General features: G+C 35.6%; 1 protein-coding gene across 1 annotated transcript in view; it reads right to left on the reverse strand.

The window, feature by feature from the left end:
- HSPA4L (heat shock protein family A (Hsp70) member 4 like) overlaps positions 1-18,013 on the reverse strand; it is a 50,009-nt gene extending 31,996 nt beyond the window's left edge. Inside the window, exons 1-4 of the mRNA XM_082611755.1 lie at positions 17,672-18,013; positions 6,847-6,904; positions 4,744-4,884; positions 1,091-1,213 (exon numbers count right to left, since the gene is read on the reverse strand). Of these exons, the coding sequence (XP_082467881.1) occupies positions 1,091-1,213; positions 4,744-4,884; positions 6,847-6,904; positions 17,672-17,778 (429 nt within the window). The 5' untranslated portion in view covers positions 17,779-18,013. The remainder of the gene's footprint in view (positions 1-1,090; positions 1,214-4,743; positions 4,885-6,846; positions 6,905-17,671) is intronic.

An 18,013-nucleotide genomic window follows, 5' to 3' on the forward strand; every position in this document is an offset into this window, starting at 1 on the left:
AGATTCCTGAACTTACGTAGTCAAGTTTAACAGTACTAAGAATATATTCACATTTAGGTGACAACATATAACTTAAAAACTAGTTATCAATATATAATGGAATCTCAAGAGATAAGACAGGGGGTAAAAGATTAAACACTTTGTTAAGAATCTTTAAAAGACAGATCTTTTCTTTCTGAAAAGTACTGCATGATCTCACCTATATGTGGAATCTAAAAAAGTCTAATTCATATGATAGTGTAGAATGGTGGTTAACAGGGGCAGGGAGTGGGGGAAATGGGGAGACAGTGGCCAAAGGGTACAAAATTTCAGTTATGTAGAATGAATAAGTTCTAGAAATCTAATGTACAGCATGGTGACTACACTTAACAATACACTATTATATACTGGAAATGTGCTAAGAAAGTAGATCTCAGGTATTCTCACCACACAAACACAAAAAAAGTAACCACAGGAGATGGATACATTAATATGCTTGACTGTAGTGATCATTTCACTATGTATATCAAAGCGTCATATTGTTCATCTTATATACAAACTATCTTAAAGGCTCAAGTGGATTTTGAGGGGTGATAAATGTGTTTATTATACTGATTGTGATGATGATGGTATCACGGGTGTATGCGTATGTCAAAACTTCTGGAAGTATACACATTAAATACATCTAATTTATCATTTTAAAAAAAGGATCTTTTATTTCTGATACAGAATATACAGAATCTCAAATTCCCAACTGGGCACTTTCAACCTTTGACATAAATGTTAATAAGGTCCGTTCCTAGAGGTGGGACGTTAAGTGCTACCTGGAAAGATTCTTAGGGATAAGTGGCAGGTATAGCAGTCAGCAACTAATCACATACATTAGTTTTTATTTTAAGATTCACTGATTATCACAGTTAACTTTATGGGAAACTCAATCCTGAACTTTATCAAATAAAATAATTTTTTAACATAAAAGTAAAAATGGATTTAGGTTATCTACTGGATAAGGGCAGAAGGAATAAAGAAAAGGGAAGAAAAATATTTCAATACAACATTAATACACTGGAAAATATGATTCAAGAGTGTTCATTACTGGGGTAAAACTTACGGAAATCACACAGTCAGCCACTGGTTTCTTCAAAGCATTTTCTGAAGTCTCTTTAAGCTTAGCCAACAGCATTCCAGTAATTTGCTCGATTGCAAAAGGTCTCTCTTCTTCTAGGTATCGCACCTAAAGCCAAAAGTGGAGATATTTATCAAGAGTCATTTATTCATCTAGTATTTTATGAGTACCTACCTTATACATGACCGATACACAACAGTGAAAAAGGCTAAGTCCTTGCTCAATGAAGTTATATACCAAAAGGATTGCTCTAGTGTCATTGTCTCATCTCTGAAGTTCCAGTGCCTTACACATAGTATTACAACCAAATAAATTATCTATTAGAGTGTCTTTACATGCTCCAGATCCCCATCTCCCAGAAAAGCAAGTTTTATCATTCACTACTCTTATAAACAAATAAGGGGAAAAAGATCAAATAATCTTTCTTTTGGAAGTTAGAACTCTTCTTGGGTTTAAAATGAAAACTTTAGTAATAGTTTTGTGAAAAGGAAATGAGAACACAGCCAAAAGAAAAAATTCCTTATTTAAAAAAAAAGAAATTTAATATATATTACTGTATATAGATGTATACATGGAATTTTAAAATTATTTTTTAAAATAACCACTTCATCTCATACACAGGTTTAAGACTAGGTTGAATTTAAGCACCTAAAATGAAACTTTACAGTGCTTCTTGACCAAGGAATACACTGCTTTATTCAAGTAATCAAATCCTTTCATAATGACAACCACAATATTTATAAGCAATACAAAGTTACCTTAGAACCCATACAATAACTACATTTAATTTACAGAAGAAAAGGCCATGTCTTTTACCTTTGTACTCCAATGGAGTGAATACACTAAACTTTGGAAGAGCTTTAAAGAACTTCTCAAGCACCACAGTGCATGTTTGTATATAAGTGTACAAGTATGTATAAATAAGTATATAAAATTTACTTTGAAACAGACTTCAAATTGATAGCCATTTGTTTCCAAATCAATTTACAAGTAAGTTCAAAACCAAGCATTACATGAAATTACTGTCTTTAAACATGGGAAGAAATCAAGCATGCTGAAACAAGGGAAAATGAATCAAGTACCCATGTGTCTGAGTCTGATTATAGGAGGCACAACAATACAGTATTTTTAAAAATAATATAGGGCTTCCCTGGTGGCGAAGTGGTTGAGAGTCTGCCTGCCGATGCAGGGGACGCAGGTTCGTGCCCCGGTCCGGGATGATCCCACATGCCGCGCAGTGGCTGGGCCCGTGAGCCATGGCCACTGAGCCTGTGCGTCCGGAGCCTGTGCTCCGCAACAGGAGAGGCCACAACAGTGAGAGGCCCGCGTTCCGCAAAAAATAAATAAATAAAATAATAATAATAATATAAAAGTTAGATGAAATAAACATCAAAGTTTATTCAAACAAATGTCAGAAAAAATAAGTGGATAAAATGCTTGAGAAGTTGAATGCTAAAGATCTTCAGTCTTCAAAAGATGAAGAAACTTAGTTTGACACAGGACTGATTAAAGTTTTCAAAGCCTCTTCAACTAGCTTACATGCACTCACTATGACTGTATAAAAATTGTATCACTTAAAAATTAGGTTTTGGCCTAGTGGTCCGGTAGTTAGGACTTGGCGCTTTCACTGCTGTGGGCCTTGGTTCAATCCCTGAACGGGGAACTAAGATCCTGCAAGCTGCACGGCCTGGCCAAAAAAAAAAAAAAAGATATACAAGGTGTTAAAAAACTTTACTTCAGACTACTCTGGTGGCATAGTGGTTAAGAATCTGCCTGCCAATGCAGGGGACACGGGTTCGAGCCCTGGTCCGGGAAGATCCCACATGCTGCGGAGCAACTAAGCCCGTGTGCCACAACTACTGAGGCTGCGTGCCACAACTACTGAAGCCCGCATGCCTCGAGCCCGTGCTCTGCAACAAGAGAAGACTTTACTTCTAATGCATTCTTTCATAAGACATGGCCACCAAAACTAGAGGGCAAAAAAAGATAGAGAAAGTTATGGAGTAGATGGTAAAAGTTCTCATCACAAGGGAAAAAAATTGTGCAGTGATGGATGTTAACTAGACTTACTGTGATCATTTTGAATGTATACATATATTGAATCATTATGTTGTATACCTGAATTAATACAATGTTATATGTCAAAAAAATTAGGTTTTGGCTTTCTGTAAAAATTATTTTGTTTCTATCAAACTACTCACAAAGCATAACTTTTAATTTTCTTTTGAAAGAATAAAAGCAAAAGAATTTAAGTAGTTTAGAATAAAACTGCTCCACAAAGTCATTAACCAGAAGTTATCATATCTAAAGGACATGTGAATATTATTCTTTATCTCATTTACTGCTCTCATGACCCATCCAGCTTCCTAGTCAGCAACTCCTGATCCACAAATTTCACCTCCTGATCCACAAATTTCACCATTTTTCAACTTGTCTTTAATCTCTCATGGTGTCTTTTTTGAACTACTGTAAGTTTCATGTCTCCTTACTATAACTCATCATCCATCCGGTAGTCAGAACCCTCTTCTAAACATGGAAATATATATCAAGTTTAAAATCAGCTATTAAAATTTTTAACTTTGAGATATAATTCATATCACATAAAGTTTATCCTTCTGAAGTACATAATTCAGTGGTTTTTAGTCTATTCAAAGCTCTACACTGATTACCATTAACTGTAGTACATTTTCATCACCCTAAAAAGAGTGACCCATTAGCAGTAGTAGTAGTAGATTCACCCATTCCCCCTTACCCTTAACTCCTAGAAACCACACATCTGTTTTCCATGTCTAGTGATTTGTCTGATTCTGGATAGCCATAAAAATGGAATCATACAATATGTGGCCTTTTATATCTGCCTTATTTCCAGTTAGCATGTTTTCAAGGTTCATCCATGTTGTAGCACATATCAGTACTTCACTCCTTTTTATGGCCAAATAATATATTCCATTGAATAGCTATACCACATTTTGTTTATCCACTCATCAGCTGATGGATGCTTGGGTTGTTTCCACTTTCTGGCCTTTATAAATAATGCTATTATGAACATTAGTGTACAAATTTTTGTGTGCACATATGGTTCAATTCTCTTGTGTATATACCTAAGAGTAGAATTGCTGAGCCATGTAATAACTCTGTGGTTTGGGGTATTCTGTTAGTTTTTGTTAACCAATCTATAACTTTCTGTCTCAGGATGTAAAGTAAAAATCCAGAATCCATCTCTTACTTGGAAGAAGAGTTTGCTTTAATACTTCTATAATATGTTACAAGATTCTTCTAAATTAGAGAAAGCTCATTATAGAAATTAACATACTTTTGGGGTCTATTTTTCTAAATCACATATATTTCTGCCTTTATTTCTTAAAAGTGGTTCACTCTAAAAGTTCTCCAAATAATAATCCTTTTTTTTTGACAATAAAAGTATTTGGATTAAAAAGATTATTATTCTAAATCAGATTTTTTTTTTGCATTCACTAAAGCATATTACAAAAACTCTCTGTATTTTTGGTATATAGGTACTGCATCCAGAGGAAAGGAGTTAAATTAAAAATTTTTTAAGTATTTAAAAATAGGCAATATTATCATATTTGGTTTCTTTAATTTGAACATATGTTTGCATTCTGGGAATATAAGCTTACCTTAACTCCTGCACTTCCATTAGACATCTTCTGCAGCTCATAGGGAAGCCTGATCCTTTCAGTTTGCACAACAGGATCATCAAATGATCGCCCATGAAGCTTTTTGAAACCATGAACTGTATTTCTTACATTCGTGACTATCTGTTGGCAGTAAACACTTCTATTTATCAATTACTTAATTAATGCAAAATAAACACTATGCTAATACTTGAGAATCACCGAGTCTCCTTATCCTATATATCCAAGTTCAGAATCACACACTATCATTCATTCTTCTGGTTTCTAATTGATAGAAAAATTACACTATTGCCTCTCCAACTCTGCTCCTACCTTAGGAATGTTAGATTCAAAAAAGAACAAAAACTTTAAAACTTTTCAAATAATACAATGAAAATCTATCTACAACTCATTTCTGGCTTTCTTCAACACTTTTGGGCTAATAAATTAGTATCTTTGATTTCTTTCTTTCCACTTTCATTTGTGTTTTTATTTAAACTATGTTTTTTATTGCCATGTTTTTCTTTTACTCTCAATATCTTATTCTTTGTGTTACTATGTTGCTTCCACTGCTGAAAACTGCTCCTAGGCTAGTAAATTAAAACTCCTTCCATGTAACATGATGCTAAGTTAAAGTGTCTTAATTTGTAAATAGCTTGTATTTTGGCAAAGTAATTTTTTTCTTTAACTAGAACATGTAGTTCAAACTATAGAATATTATTGAGATCCAGTTGTTGCCCTCTTAGTGATCTTTAAAGCCAAGTAGATCTTGATCTTCAATTATGAGATGAAAACTACTGGGATGTTGAATTACCATGTTGATCTCTTTAGCTTTTTTGGAGAAGTAACTCATAGTTTGCTTTCTTCAGAGAGTCTGAGGTCTACGATACACTTAGAACATCAGCCAGGGGACTTCCCTGGTGGTCCAGTGGTTAAAGAATCTGCCTTCCAATGCAGGGGACACCAGTTCGATCCCTGGTCAGGAAACTAAGATCCCACATACCGCGGGGCAACTAAGCCTACACACCACAACTGTTGAACTTGCGCGCCTCAACGAGAGAGCCCATGTGCCGCAAACTACAGAGCCCAGACGCTCTGGAGCCAGAGAGCCCATGCGCCACAACTAGAGAGAGAAAGCCGGCATGCCACAACTAGAGAGAAGCCCGCAAGCTGCAACTAGAGAGAAGCCCGAGCACTGCAACGAAAAGATCACGCGTGCCTCATCGAAGATCCTGTGTGCCACAACTAAGACCCAACGCAGCCCAAAAAAATGAGAATTAGAAAAAAAAAAGAAGAAGAGGAAGATCAGCCAGAATACGAGATGTAAACTTTAGTGAAGGGGTCCTTTTGGCACAAACAACATTTGTTTATTTGTAATATGAAAATGGAAAAGAAAGAAAAAAACACATTCATACACAGGCTAACTGTAAGACAATCTTGATACAAAAAAATCTTAAGCAAAAATTCGTGGATAAATGAGTCAGTTGAATAATTGAGTACAAAAAGTCATGAGGAAAAATGCCCCATTAAACAGACTTATTTTGTAATAAAGAAGACTCAGGTATATATTAAAATGTAAGAAATAATTGTTAAGGGTTTTGGTTCATGGTAATAAAGTCCAAGGAAAATGAACCTATAGCATGGAATGTTAGAAGTGAATGTTTTATGCAAACGGATTTCAGAAGCCTAGAAATATAAATACTTAAACAGATTCCATGTAAAGTAGTAGTAAAATAGTAGCCACAGAGGATTACTCTGGATATTAGTTTCTCCATTTTTCCACCTTCTTTTGCAAAGACATCATTCACTTGTTGTAGAAGTATATATTCTAGATAGGAGGATATCTCTCATAGAAAGTGACCATACAAGGAAAAACTGACGCCATTTGGTAGCATACTCTGACTTCACAACTAAGATTTTTTAAAAATAAAATTCAAGAAATATTGTACAACCCAAAGCAAAACATATCTAATAAGATACAAAGATATTAGGACCAGTCATCTTCTTTATTCTCTTTTTTCACTCTCAAGTACATAAAATGGGAGCTTAGTTACCAATATGAAGTTAACTCTGCCTGTAAGTCAAAACATCACAGGAACAATTTACCTGGCTCTTAGCTGCATTTCCAATGGCTCGCGTTCTTGATCCCAAAGATATACAGGCTCTAAACAGGAAAAAAACAAAAAGTTTGTTCTCAAGGTATTTTTATACTAATGTGCTATTACTCTGCTTCTCTTTATACAAAAATGAATTAAAGGAATGAATATAATTATGTATTACTCAAAAAATAGGTTACTGAAATCAGAATTTTACATATTTTTTAACTTTCTTAAGTAATAGAATAGTGGTCAGAATAAACGTTAGAATTTTTCTTAATGTGCTAATACTTGGCAACACTGTATTGGTCCCAAAATTGTTTTTCAAATTCTACTGGTCTATGACTTACTAAACAAAACTAACTATTTAGTAAGGCCAGGCTCCTTGGATCTAAATCCCGGGTCTGCCGATTAACAGCTGAGTAACCTTGTAGAAATTACCTAACCATTATTTGCCTCAGCTTCCCATCAAGAAGATAGTGTTGATAATAATACCTACTCACAGAGTTGTGTGAAGATTAAGTGAGTGAATATAGGTAAATGCCTTGAACTATATGATTGTTGCTTTTATTACTGCAAATGTAATTCTGTTTATAAAAACAAGTGTAGAGTAACATTTTTATCAAAAAAACTTACAAAAAAAATTTCATGTTGTGATTCAAGAAAATGTTTTCATGGTTTCAGTTGTAATTACAGGTAATTATTCATTCAATCAAAAAATATTTACAGGCATTGTGTGTATACTAGCTACAATCACTGTGCTTGGAGAATTTAGTCTATCAAAAAAATCAACATATAAAATAAAATTATGAATGATACTAGCAAAAAAAGAGAATAATCACTTCTAGATAATAAGGTTTAGGAAAAGCAGGTGGAAGATGTGATTTCTGAATTAAGACTTGAAAGAAAAGAAAGCATTTTAATATGTATCTGTTTTGTGGAAAAGGACATTCCCAGTATATGTCTATTCTCAATATGACAGCCTGAGTGATCCTCTTAAAGACAAACTCCTCTGCTAAAAACCTTCAATGGTGTCCTATCTCCACGACAGCCAATAAAGCCCTTCATGGTTTGGTTCTTAGCTGCTTTACTCTGTAACTTCAATCTAGGTACACAGGTCTCCTTGCTATTTCTGGAACAGGGCAAGCACATTTCTGCAACAGGGGCTTTGTACACGCTGTTCTTTCTGGAACACATGCCATGAGCTCTCACTTCTTTCATGTCTCTGGCTCAAATGTCAGCTTATCCGAGATACCTTCTCTATCTTATATAAATAACATTCTTGCTCCTCCCCAATACATACATCTCCTGTTTTCCCAATTTTATTCTTCTCCATAATGTATCACCATCTGATACAATTTATTTTTTTACTGACTATCTCCACACTAGGATGTGAACGCCATGTAGGCAGATAATGTATGTCCCATTGCCTTGATCTGCACTATCCAATATGGTAGCCGCTAGCCACATGTAGCTAGTAAAATTTAAATTGACTAAAATTAAAAATTCAGTTCCTCAGCATTAGTCACATTTCAAGGGTTCAAGAGCCAAGTGCTTAACAGCTATATATGGCTACTGGATATGCAGAGAACAGAAAATACATAGAACATACACTGTAGAATAGAAAGTTCTGGATAGCACTGGTCTAGATATCTGGTACATAACCAAGGTACTTACTGAAAGAAAGGGAAGAGGGCTCCTAAGGTTAATGCTCACTTGGAGACTAGGAAGAATACAACTTTGCTAGTTTCATAGGACATTTTGGTAGATACATCAGAGGGCCAGATTATACAGTGTCTCAAATGATATATTATAAATTTGAAATATATTTCAGTAGGTTATGAGAGTTCATTAAAGGTTTTTGAATAATAGACTGAACACTCCATGCTTACATATAATACAAAGTGAAAAAAAAAAAAAAAAAAGATCCCAGAACAGTGCTTTTCAAGGGCTGAACAAGATATTGTTATACTGGGGACACAGGATTTTTCAGGGAAGGGCAAGCAGTTAAGTTCATTCAGTCAATTTAACAGATGAATGCTGAGTAACTACTACATGTCTGGCACTCTGTTGGGTACTAAAGCTATAATAATAAGGGGAAAAAAGTCAGACGTCGTTTTGGCTCCCTTGGAATTTATATTGCTATAGAGTCACAAATGAAAGTAAACTAGGTGGTACAAAAACGGGTACACATGGTGCAATGAGAGTAGACAACAACACGAATTGACCTAAAAGAGGATCAGGAATGGCTTATTGGAGAAAGTGATGAGATTTGAAGGAAGAGTAAATGATGATGGATTCAATTAGGGGAGTGTTTGGTGGAGATCATTTGGACTACAGGAATGGGAGGAGGGCTAGAAGTTATCAATAATCTCTATCAGTATAGTAGCAGCTGAGACAGAAGGAAAAGGAATTAAGAGATTTTAGGAGCTAAAACTCAAAGGACTTAGTGATGAACTAGGTCTTCGCGGTGCAATCCGGCAGCCACCAGACACACGTGGCTATCAGGCACATGAAATGCAACAAGGCTGTATAAGTACCTCACACTAACCAAGTGTGCCACTGGAGCTCCAGCGCAGTTAGTCTGAATTGGATGTATTTATTTTAAGTGTGAAATACACTCTGGATTTTGAAGATTTAAAATTTTAAAAGAAATGTTACAGTATCTCATTAATTTTAAAACACTGATTAAATGTTGAAATAAGATTTTGAATATACTGATTTAATCAAGTGTATTAAAATTAACTTTGCCTGTTTCTTACCTTTTTAATGTAACTACTTAGAACATTTAAAATTATGTATGTGGCTCTCATACATTATATTTATTTTTATTGAACAGTGCTGGAATAGATAATAGGAAGAGGCAAGTGTCAAGAATAATGTCTAGGTTTCCAGTTTGCATAAGAGGGTAGATAGTGGTGCCATGCAATGGGACAGAAAACACTGTAAGAGAGACACGTTTGGGGATGGACCTTCACAAGTTCTATTTTGGACATGTTGAGATTGAGGTACCTTTGAGACATCCAAGCAGATATATATTTAGGACTAAAATGTTAAATGTGATGAACAGATGAATGAAATGGAAGTTACTTTTAATTATGATCTGGCCAAAACAGGATATAGTTAAGAATCAGTGGTTCAGGTGACATCTTCATTTCTCTTGCAAATAACTCCTTGATTCAACACAGTCTTTGCCAGAGTAGATATCTGCATACCTGATACAGCAATCAACACAGATGGTTGGCATTCCACCCTAAAACATCAGAGAAAACATGGACTTGCCATCTCTTAGCCTGTTTATAGTCCATCTTACTCTCAACTCCATTATTTGGATACATTTCTGAATACTTTTTTCAATACGAGGCTACCAACATTTCAATGAACAGAAAATCTTATTCTTAGGTTGATTCTCAAGAGTTTAACTTCTGTTAGAACACTTAGTTCCAAATAAGATTGATTCAACTATCTATCATTTATTAAGTGCTGTATTCACTGAAATATGTTTTGCACCTGTATCGCTTCACAAGGAAAGCTAAACAGTTATCATTATCAGATATTCTCTTAGGTTAAAAGCAGACAACTTTTAAAGTTTAAAAATTTAATGTTATAACTTGGAAATACCCAGTTTCAATACAGAGAAAATTCTCCTCACATACTAAAGTTCTTCAAATTCTTTCCTTCAATTTTTTTTTCAAAAAGATTCTAGAACACAGCCATTAAATAAATATCTGCCAAGGATTCTCAGAAAAATCAAAATAAGTTAAATACCTATTCTCTTTCAACACTTTTACCTGACCTTTAGTAATACCAAGGAAAATACACACATATTACGTTGATATAAAAGTTCTTATAGAAAAGGATATTCAAGTTTATCCAACTATGTATCACATAATTCAATTATATTATACTTTTTATATTATTTCAACTACTATTTAGAAATTCCATTTTATACCTAAAAGAAAAAAAAAAAGGAGAGTTCACAATGCAGCTTAAATCTATTATATCCAGTCTGATGTTGCCACCACAGTGGTAGTCCTAGATTCTCAAAGAATGCCACAAAACTCTAAACAAATAAGAAAAGCTTCTGAATGTCCTATATCACTTTTAGTAGAGGAGGGGCATAAAAATCAAATGACAGGATGTTACTTTAAGAAAGTTGTACTTGTATTTTCCCTTAAAATCTAAGATTAATTTTCTGTCTCTCTTATAAAGCCTATTTTTATAAAGCCAAGCATGGTTAGGTTGGAGAAAACACATACTGCCAACAGACTATGAAACTTCTCACCTAAGAGGGCAACACTAAATTTGTTTGCTTCTTTATAAAGCAAAGGATTCAAAACCTCTTGATCTTACCAACCATTTACACTTTAAAAATAGCCCTATTTTTAGAAATCTCTGCTTTCCCTTGCCAGTCCCATGAGACCATAATTACTATTTATAGCCTCTTTGGCTATCATTGAGTGGATGCTAAGAAATACAATAGCTGAATTAATGATATGAGAGGACAATCAATTGGTTTAAATCAAAAGGTCCTCTCTTTGCATGACCAATTTGGCTCTGAATCAAATTGTCAACCACTGATATGGTTGCCAAGATGTCTATAGAGCAGGGTTTCTCAAACTTGGTACTGCTGACATTTTGGGCTAATTTTTTTTGAGAGAGTGGGCCTATTTTGTACACTAGAGGATTTCAGGAGCATCTCTGGCCTCTACCTGCTGGAAGCCAGTAGCACTCCTCCTTTCCCCCTCCCCGTGTGACAACCAATATCTTCAGATATTGTCAGATACGCCCTAGGGGACAAAATCTCCTCCAGCTGAGAACCACTGCATCATTTCCCAAATAGTGTTCTGTACAAAATGATTCCTTAGTGGTTCAAGTAAGTTGGAGACCACATTCTTAGAGTGTTTCAATGCCTATAAACAAATTAAGGGATCTGAGAGTTTGACAGTAAAGAAAACATCTAGTTATTATTTCTCAAAATTAACTATATGGAAAAAAGTTGCCCTAGAAGGGGTGGGGGAGGAATGTTCTCAAAAGGACTGATTGTTGCCATTTCCTTTTTAGCTTGCTACTTAAAAGTATAAAACTTCTAGGCATCTATGATTTAGTAATAATATAAACTTTCAAATCTTTCAATATGGACAATGCATAAAACATTTTAACAGATAAAAATAATAAAAATTCATTTAATAGTTTCCAAATGCTTCTAGTAAGCGTAATTCACAAATTAGTTTATAACTTGAACCCATTAACAGAAATCACACATTTATATAGGTAGACACAATATGATTAGATACATTAAATGAGACATATTGTTTAAGTATTTAGATTATTAGATTAGATACATTATTTTAAAAGCTGACTATCTTACTTAAAATTCATCAGTTCAAAGACAAATAGCCATGCACAGTAATTTTAAGTCTTTTTTGCTTTGTTTCGTTTTGTTTTTGTTTGTTTGTTTTGTTTTTGCAGTATGCGGGCCTCTCACTGCTGTGGCCTCTCCCGTTGCGGAGCATAGGCTCCGGACGCGCAGGCTCAGCGGCCATGGCTCACGGGCCCAGCCACTCCGTGGCATGTGGGATCTTCCCGGACCGGGGCACGAACCCGTGTCCCCTTCATCGTCAGGCGGACTCTCAACGACTGTGCCACCAGGGAAGCCCTTAAGTCTTGATTATGACTGCCTAGAACAGAGGTTTGCAAATTATCCCTTGCCACTTATTTTTGCAAATAAAGTTTTATTAGAACATGGCTATGGTCATTAATTTGTATTTTAGTGACCACATAGTAAAAAAACTACCAATGACATGAAACACCTTCAACTCGTAATAGATATTATGTAATTTGTACCTATCAGTCCTTGCCTTCTAGAAACTTTTCAGAATTTTTCACCCACAAATTCAAGGCAATGACTGGAGATTCATTTTGTTTCGTGCATAATATTCATACTAAAAGATTTTATAGTTCTAGCTTTGGCCATGCTAAAGTGTGAGATACCTGCCCACCCAATCCTTTAGGCATAATTTCATTTTTTAAAAAAAGGAGGGTGTGGGGAAGCTGTTCATTGAATTTTTGTTTGTCAACAGCAAAATATTTTGAAATGTACACTAATGGTAGTGTATAGATAAACGGAATGCTGTACAACCATTAAAAAGATGAGATAAATTAGAGTCATATGATCAAGTCTGAGATGTCCACAGTATATTTTGAAAAAAGCAATTGCAAAATATGTATAATGTAATTCTACATTAAAAAAAATCCCAGTTATATACATACACTTGCAAATGTATAGAAACACACTAAAGTTTAGGAGGTGTCTGGGAAGAGAAAAAGGAGATTTACTTTATGTAATTCTTCAGTATTTAAAATATTTTAAATCAAAGTTAATGTAAGCTAATAGTAAAACATACAAACAAAACCATTTCATATAGTACAAAGAATATTTAATTAAAAAACTGTAAAAATATTCTCCTACTCCAAACTGCTATTATCATAAAAAGTCCTCCTACCCAACTAGCCACTGTTAACGTCTGTAGTTTTGTCATGTTCTCTGTACAAAAATTTTTATTTTCAATACCCCAAGGTAAGTGATTTCTACTTTTGTGCACTGAAGAGGACATCTCACATATTTGAGGTGTAGCGTATAAATAATATTTTCACGTATCTTCAGATTATACATACACTGGGAAAGAAATAGGGAAAAAGTAATGAAGACAGAAAAACAGAGAATTGAACAGTAAGTCGGATCCTACAGAATGTTGATGACAAAACAAATACGTACACCTAACAAAAATGTCTTGAAATAATAGTTTGATTGAAAGATCCATTTTCCTTATTGTAAAATAAGTTCATAAAAATTCAAAACATTACAGACTATGTATTAAAAGCACACTCTATAATTCTACTGTCAAGAAATATCCATTGTTAATAGTTTATAGTCTTTCCACACTACTTTCCTCCATAGGTTTACACTAACTTATTTTGTGTACATATTTTTTAATGAATTTCTAAATTGAAACAAGGTTTTTACATGTTCTTAAAATAACTTAAAAGCATATTAAAACATTTTAAAACAAGATAATACTTCTTAAAAAATAGCCAAAAATAGATGACTTGACTGATATTAAAGATCCTTCTCTCTACAGTAACTGCTCAATTTGTCCCATTACACCCCCATGAACCCAATATATAGATACCATCCATATGCCAATGGATAATGTAAGGACATTGGGGTTCAGGGGTCAAAGCAGCCTGAAACTGAATCCATTTCACTGCTTACTAGTTCTTGGCCAAGATACTTAACTTTGCTTAAGGCTTCTTATGGAAAAAGATAGCTAGTATTATCAAACTCATAGAACTGGTGTGATATGTGTGACAGCGCAAACACAACGCTTAGCACATAGAAATCACTATTATCAGTACAGGCAGGCAGCATGTTTTAGCTGACCACATGCTTTAATCTGATACTGAATGAGGATTTCTGGCTGCAGTTTTCTTTTCCCATGTGTGAAACTAATCACTTTGATATAACTGAGTCTAGCATGGAAATTCCAATCCCTACATCTATCCTTAACTGAGCAATACAAACATATCTAAGGCCTTAAGAATGTGCACACTCAGTAATTCTACTTCTAGGAACTTATTTGAAGGAATTAAGGGTCAAAAATTTAGTTATAAAGATAGTTATCGCAGCACTGCTTATAAAAAGAAAATATAAACAACCTGAATATCCAATAAGGGATGCCTTAAATTAAGGAAATTATTATACAGACACTAAAACTAATAGTATAGAAATATATTTTATATATAAAGAGGACACCAAATAGAATATAAAATATAATCTACCCTTGAAATACACACAGAGAAAACCATCTGGAAGCTTTATTTCTGGATGGAAAAATTATAATTTTTATTTTCATCTTTTAACATGCCTATACTTCTACAATGAACATGTACTATTTGCATAATAATTTTAAATAAAATATTCAGAAAAAATAAGTTAATATTTTATTCGATTTATGCATGTTAATTTCTTTCTTCCTCTTCAACTTATGCATGAGATAAGAGAGGCTAGTACAAGCACTTCCAACTTTACAGAAGGTGAATCTGAAGAACAGGTTTAACTACTTGCCCTTGGTCCCTTAATTGTAGACCAAACTTAAGCAATTATCTTTTTCATTAAATTGTTCTTCATTTATACGTGGGATTCTCCCATGAATCCATAATCAAGTATGTTAATGAAACAAATGTGAAAAAGTATGGATGTTGAAACCAACTAAATCAAACATTTCCTACATCTTTTCCACAGGATCTTTTTATCAATATTTTATCCTATTTTAATCTATTCTATTCTATTCACCTCAGGTCATGTGGGATATTAGTTCCCTGACCAGGGATCAAACCCATGCCCCAAGAAGTGGAAGCTCGGAGTCTTAAACACTGGACCACCCAGGAAGTCCTCACAGGATCTTTTTATAATGTATTTGCATCTCAGAAATACCTGTGTCATATTACCTTGATGTCAGCAACTGGAATATGGAAAAAAAATTTTTCGAAAAGCTACTTTATGTGTATTATTAAACACTGTGGTGTATTAGAAAAGTTACAGGTCCTCTAATAATTATGCTTTTTGCAAGACAGGCATTTAAAGAATAAATGTCTAGGGATCAGAAAGGGCTATGTTTTCACTCAAAAATGTAAGCCCTGCAAAGCAAATATACAGTATAAGAACACTGGATTACAGTGAATTATTAGTTCAGTAACAATAAAAGATATATTCCTGAGATAAATGACAATACACAGCCACAGAAAGAAGGGAAGAGTTGCTGATACAAGCTAGGAATAGTCCTTCCACCTTTAGAACTTTCTACTTTGGATTAGGCTTATTAAATCTAGATATTAGAAGTGACTCTCTTACTCACAATCAGAAAGATCATTAAATCTCAGCCACACAGAATTTGCCAATGTGCTTAAGAATATTAACAGAGAGACTTCTAGAAGACTTAAATAAGCAGCCTAATTTCTAAATAACTCTCTTTGAAAGTTTGGCCAGGCTCTTTAAATTTAAAGAGTCATGGACCCACTACTAAGATTTCTGAGCCTGGAAATGCAGTATCTGTTTTACAATTCTGGTTTATGATCTTTTAGGATAAGGCTTTAAAAGGGGAACGTCCATCCTACCTCTCACTTTTTCTCCATAGGCTAAGTCCCTGAAGCCAAAGACTGCCCCCATTAACCTTTACTCTGCTGAAAGAGGAGAGTGGAATTTCATAGTCCTTTTCTGGCAGAAGCCCATATCTGCTGTGGCTTAAAACAAAACGTTGTAGAGATGAAGTCATAAATAGTTCACAATTACTACTTCACCTTCTCATTGTGCATAAAAGCCAGAAAAAGATGTAAAAAGAAGAGTTCTAACAGTATGAAAATTTCTAACTATGAAAATTAACTGACCTATGCTCACACTTGAGAATACAAAGATCCAAAATTTCAGTGAAAGAAATGTAATGCATATAATCTAGAAAAACATGGTATAAAACCTTATAGAATATTCTTGGAAAGAAACCAAAGCACAAACTGATTCAAGTAAGCTATCGTCAACATCTCCTTGACATAATTTAAATTACTCATAAAAGTGTAGTAATATAATTATTTAAAGGCTTAGCTTAACACTGACAAGATTAGTCTTATATTTAAAGTATTGTATTTTGGACCATTCAGAACGGTCAAATTAACATGTTCAGTTGCCTCTCCATAGGAAATAAGATATGGACAGTTGGTTTCCTCATAAAATTACCGGTAACAGGAGTCTACAATAAGAAGCTAGTTTTTCGTACCCTGTCTTACTTAATTCTATTCTTTGCTAACTTCCCAGATCAGAGAAACAATGGAACGTATGGAAACATGTTTCCATGACATAATGCCACTCCTCCTAAGTGTTTCGTTAAGTGTTCGTAATGGAATCACTTCACAGTCATGCTTATACAGGGCAGCGGCCTCTGACTCTCCAACGGTTCATTCTGTAGAAATATACTTTTGGTAGGTTCTAACTCCCCCACTTTCCTTTAATGGATGAACATTACCAATACTTGAGGCCAACGACTCCCATCCCTGATTCTCTCCCTATTAATGTATCATTAACCTACGCCCCTGGAAACCGATCCGATTACCTCGAATTCTCAAGGACACTGAGGTAAAAACCTGAATATCTCAATCTCTTCTTTAAAAACAAACTCTTCTTTAAAAACAAACAAAAAAGGTTTTCTGGGTCAGATGAACTTGCAACTCATCTTCTGATATTTGCAGTCTAAGCTTTCATTTCCTACTTTTTTGAGGGAAAGCTGTCACGCTGACAGATGGGGAAAGGAGGAAGGGCAGAAAGAATAAACAGTTTTTCTACTGAGCGAGCGGGGAGGCCCGCCCGCGGCCAATAATCCCACACAAGCCCCACTAGGGGTAACCAAAGATCTTTCTCCAGTGTTCCGGACATCGTGGTGGTCCCACTCCAATCCCTTTCCCGAAAACTAAAGCAGGGCCGCCGGCGGACAGAGGCGTGGTGGGCGGCGTGGGGGGGTGGGGTGGAGAGGGGGCGTGGGTACAGAAAGGAGAGATGGGCCAGCTATCCGAGTTAAGTCCCTTGTCCTTGAAGGAAAAGCAGCTGTGCGGAGCGAGTACGCCGACTCCCACCTGGGCGCGCCAACCCGCGGTCCCTAGAGATCGCAGTTGATGCACTGCACCTGTCATCTCAGAATTCCGCGCATCAGAAGAAACCAGCGGGCGGGACAAGCGTTAAGGGTCGGGAGGAGACGTTTCCTAGGGTTATGACCAGACAAGGCACTTACGGGGTACACCTGTCGCTGTACTCATTGGCGATGGTTTCGATGCCGCCACTTCTCGCTACCGCGATGTAGCAGTTGAGAAAGCCGAGGTCAATGCCGACCACAGACATCCCGCTGCCTAATGGTCGGGGGGATGGTGCTGAAGCCTCTGTGCGGGGACCGCGTCCTCTTCTAGGCTGTTGCTCCTGGAACTGCGACTCCTACGAGAAGCAAAGGAGAGATGACCCGAAGTCGCTGCGCATTAAAACGAGGGCAGCGCGTCGGGGAACCCTGGAGGAGGTGGAGGCCGCCCGCGCCGCAGCCTCCGCCACCCAGGTCTCTCTCCACTGCGGCTCGGCCGCCTCC

The sequence above is a fragment of the Mesoplodon mirus genome, assembly GCF_964341445.2.
Source record: "Mesoplodon mirus genome assembly, chromosome: 2".
Classification (NCBI taxonomy): domain Eukaryota; kingdom Metazoa; phylum Chordata; class Mammalia; order Artiodactyla; family Ziphiidae; genus Mesoplodon; species Mesoplodon mirus.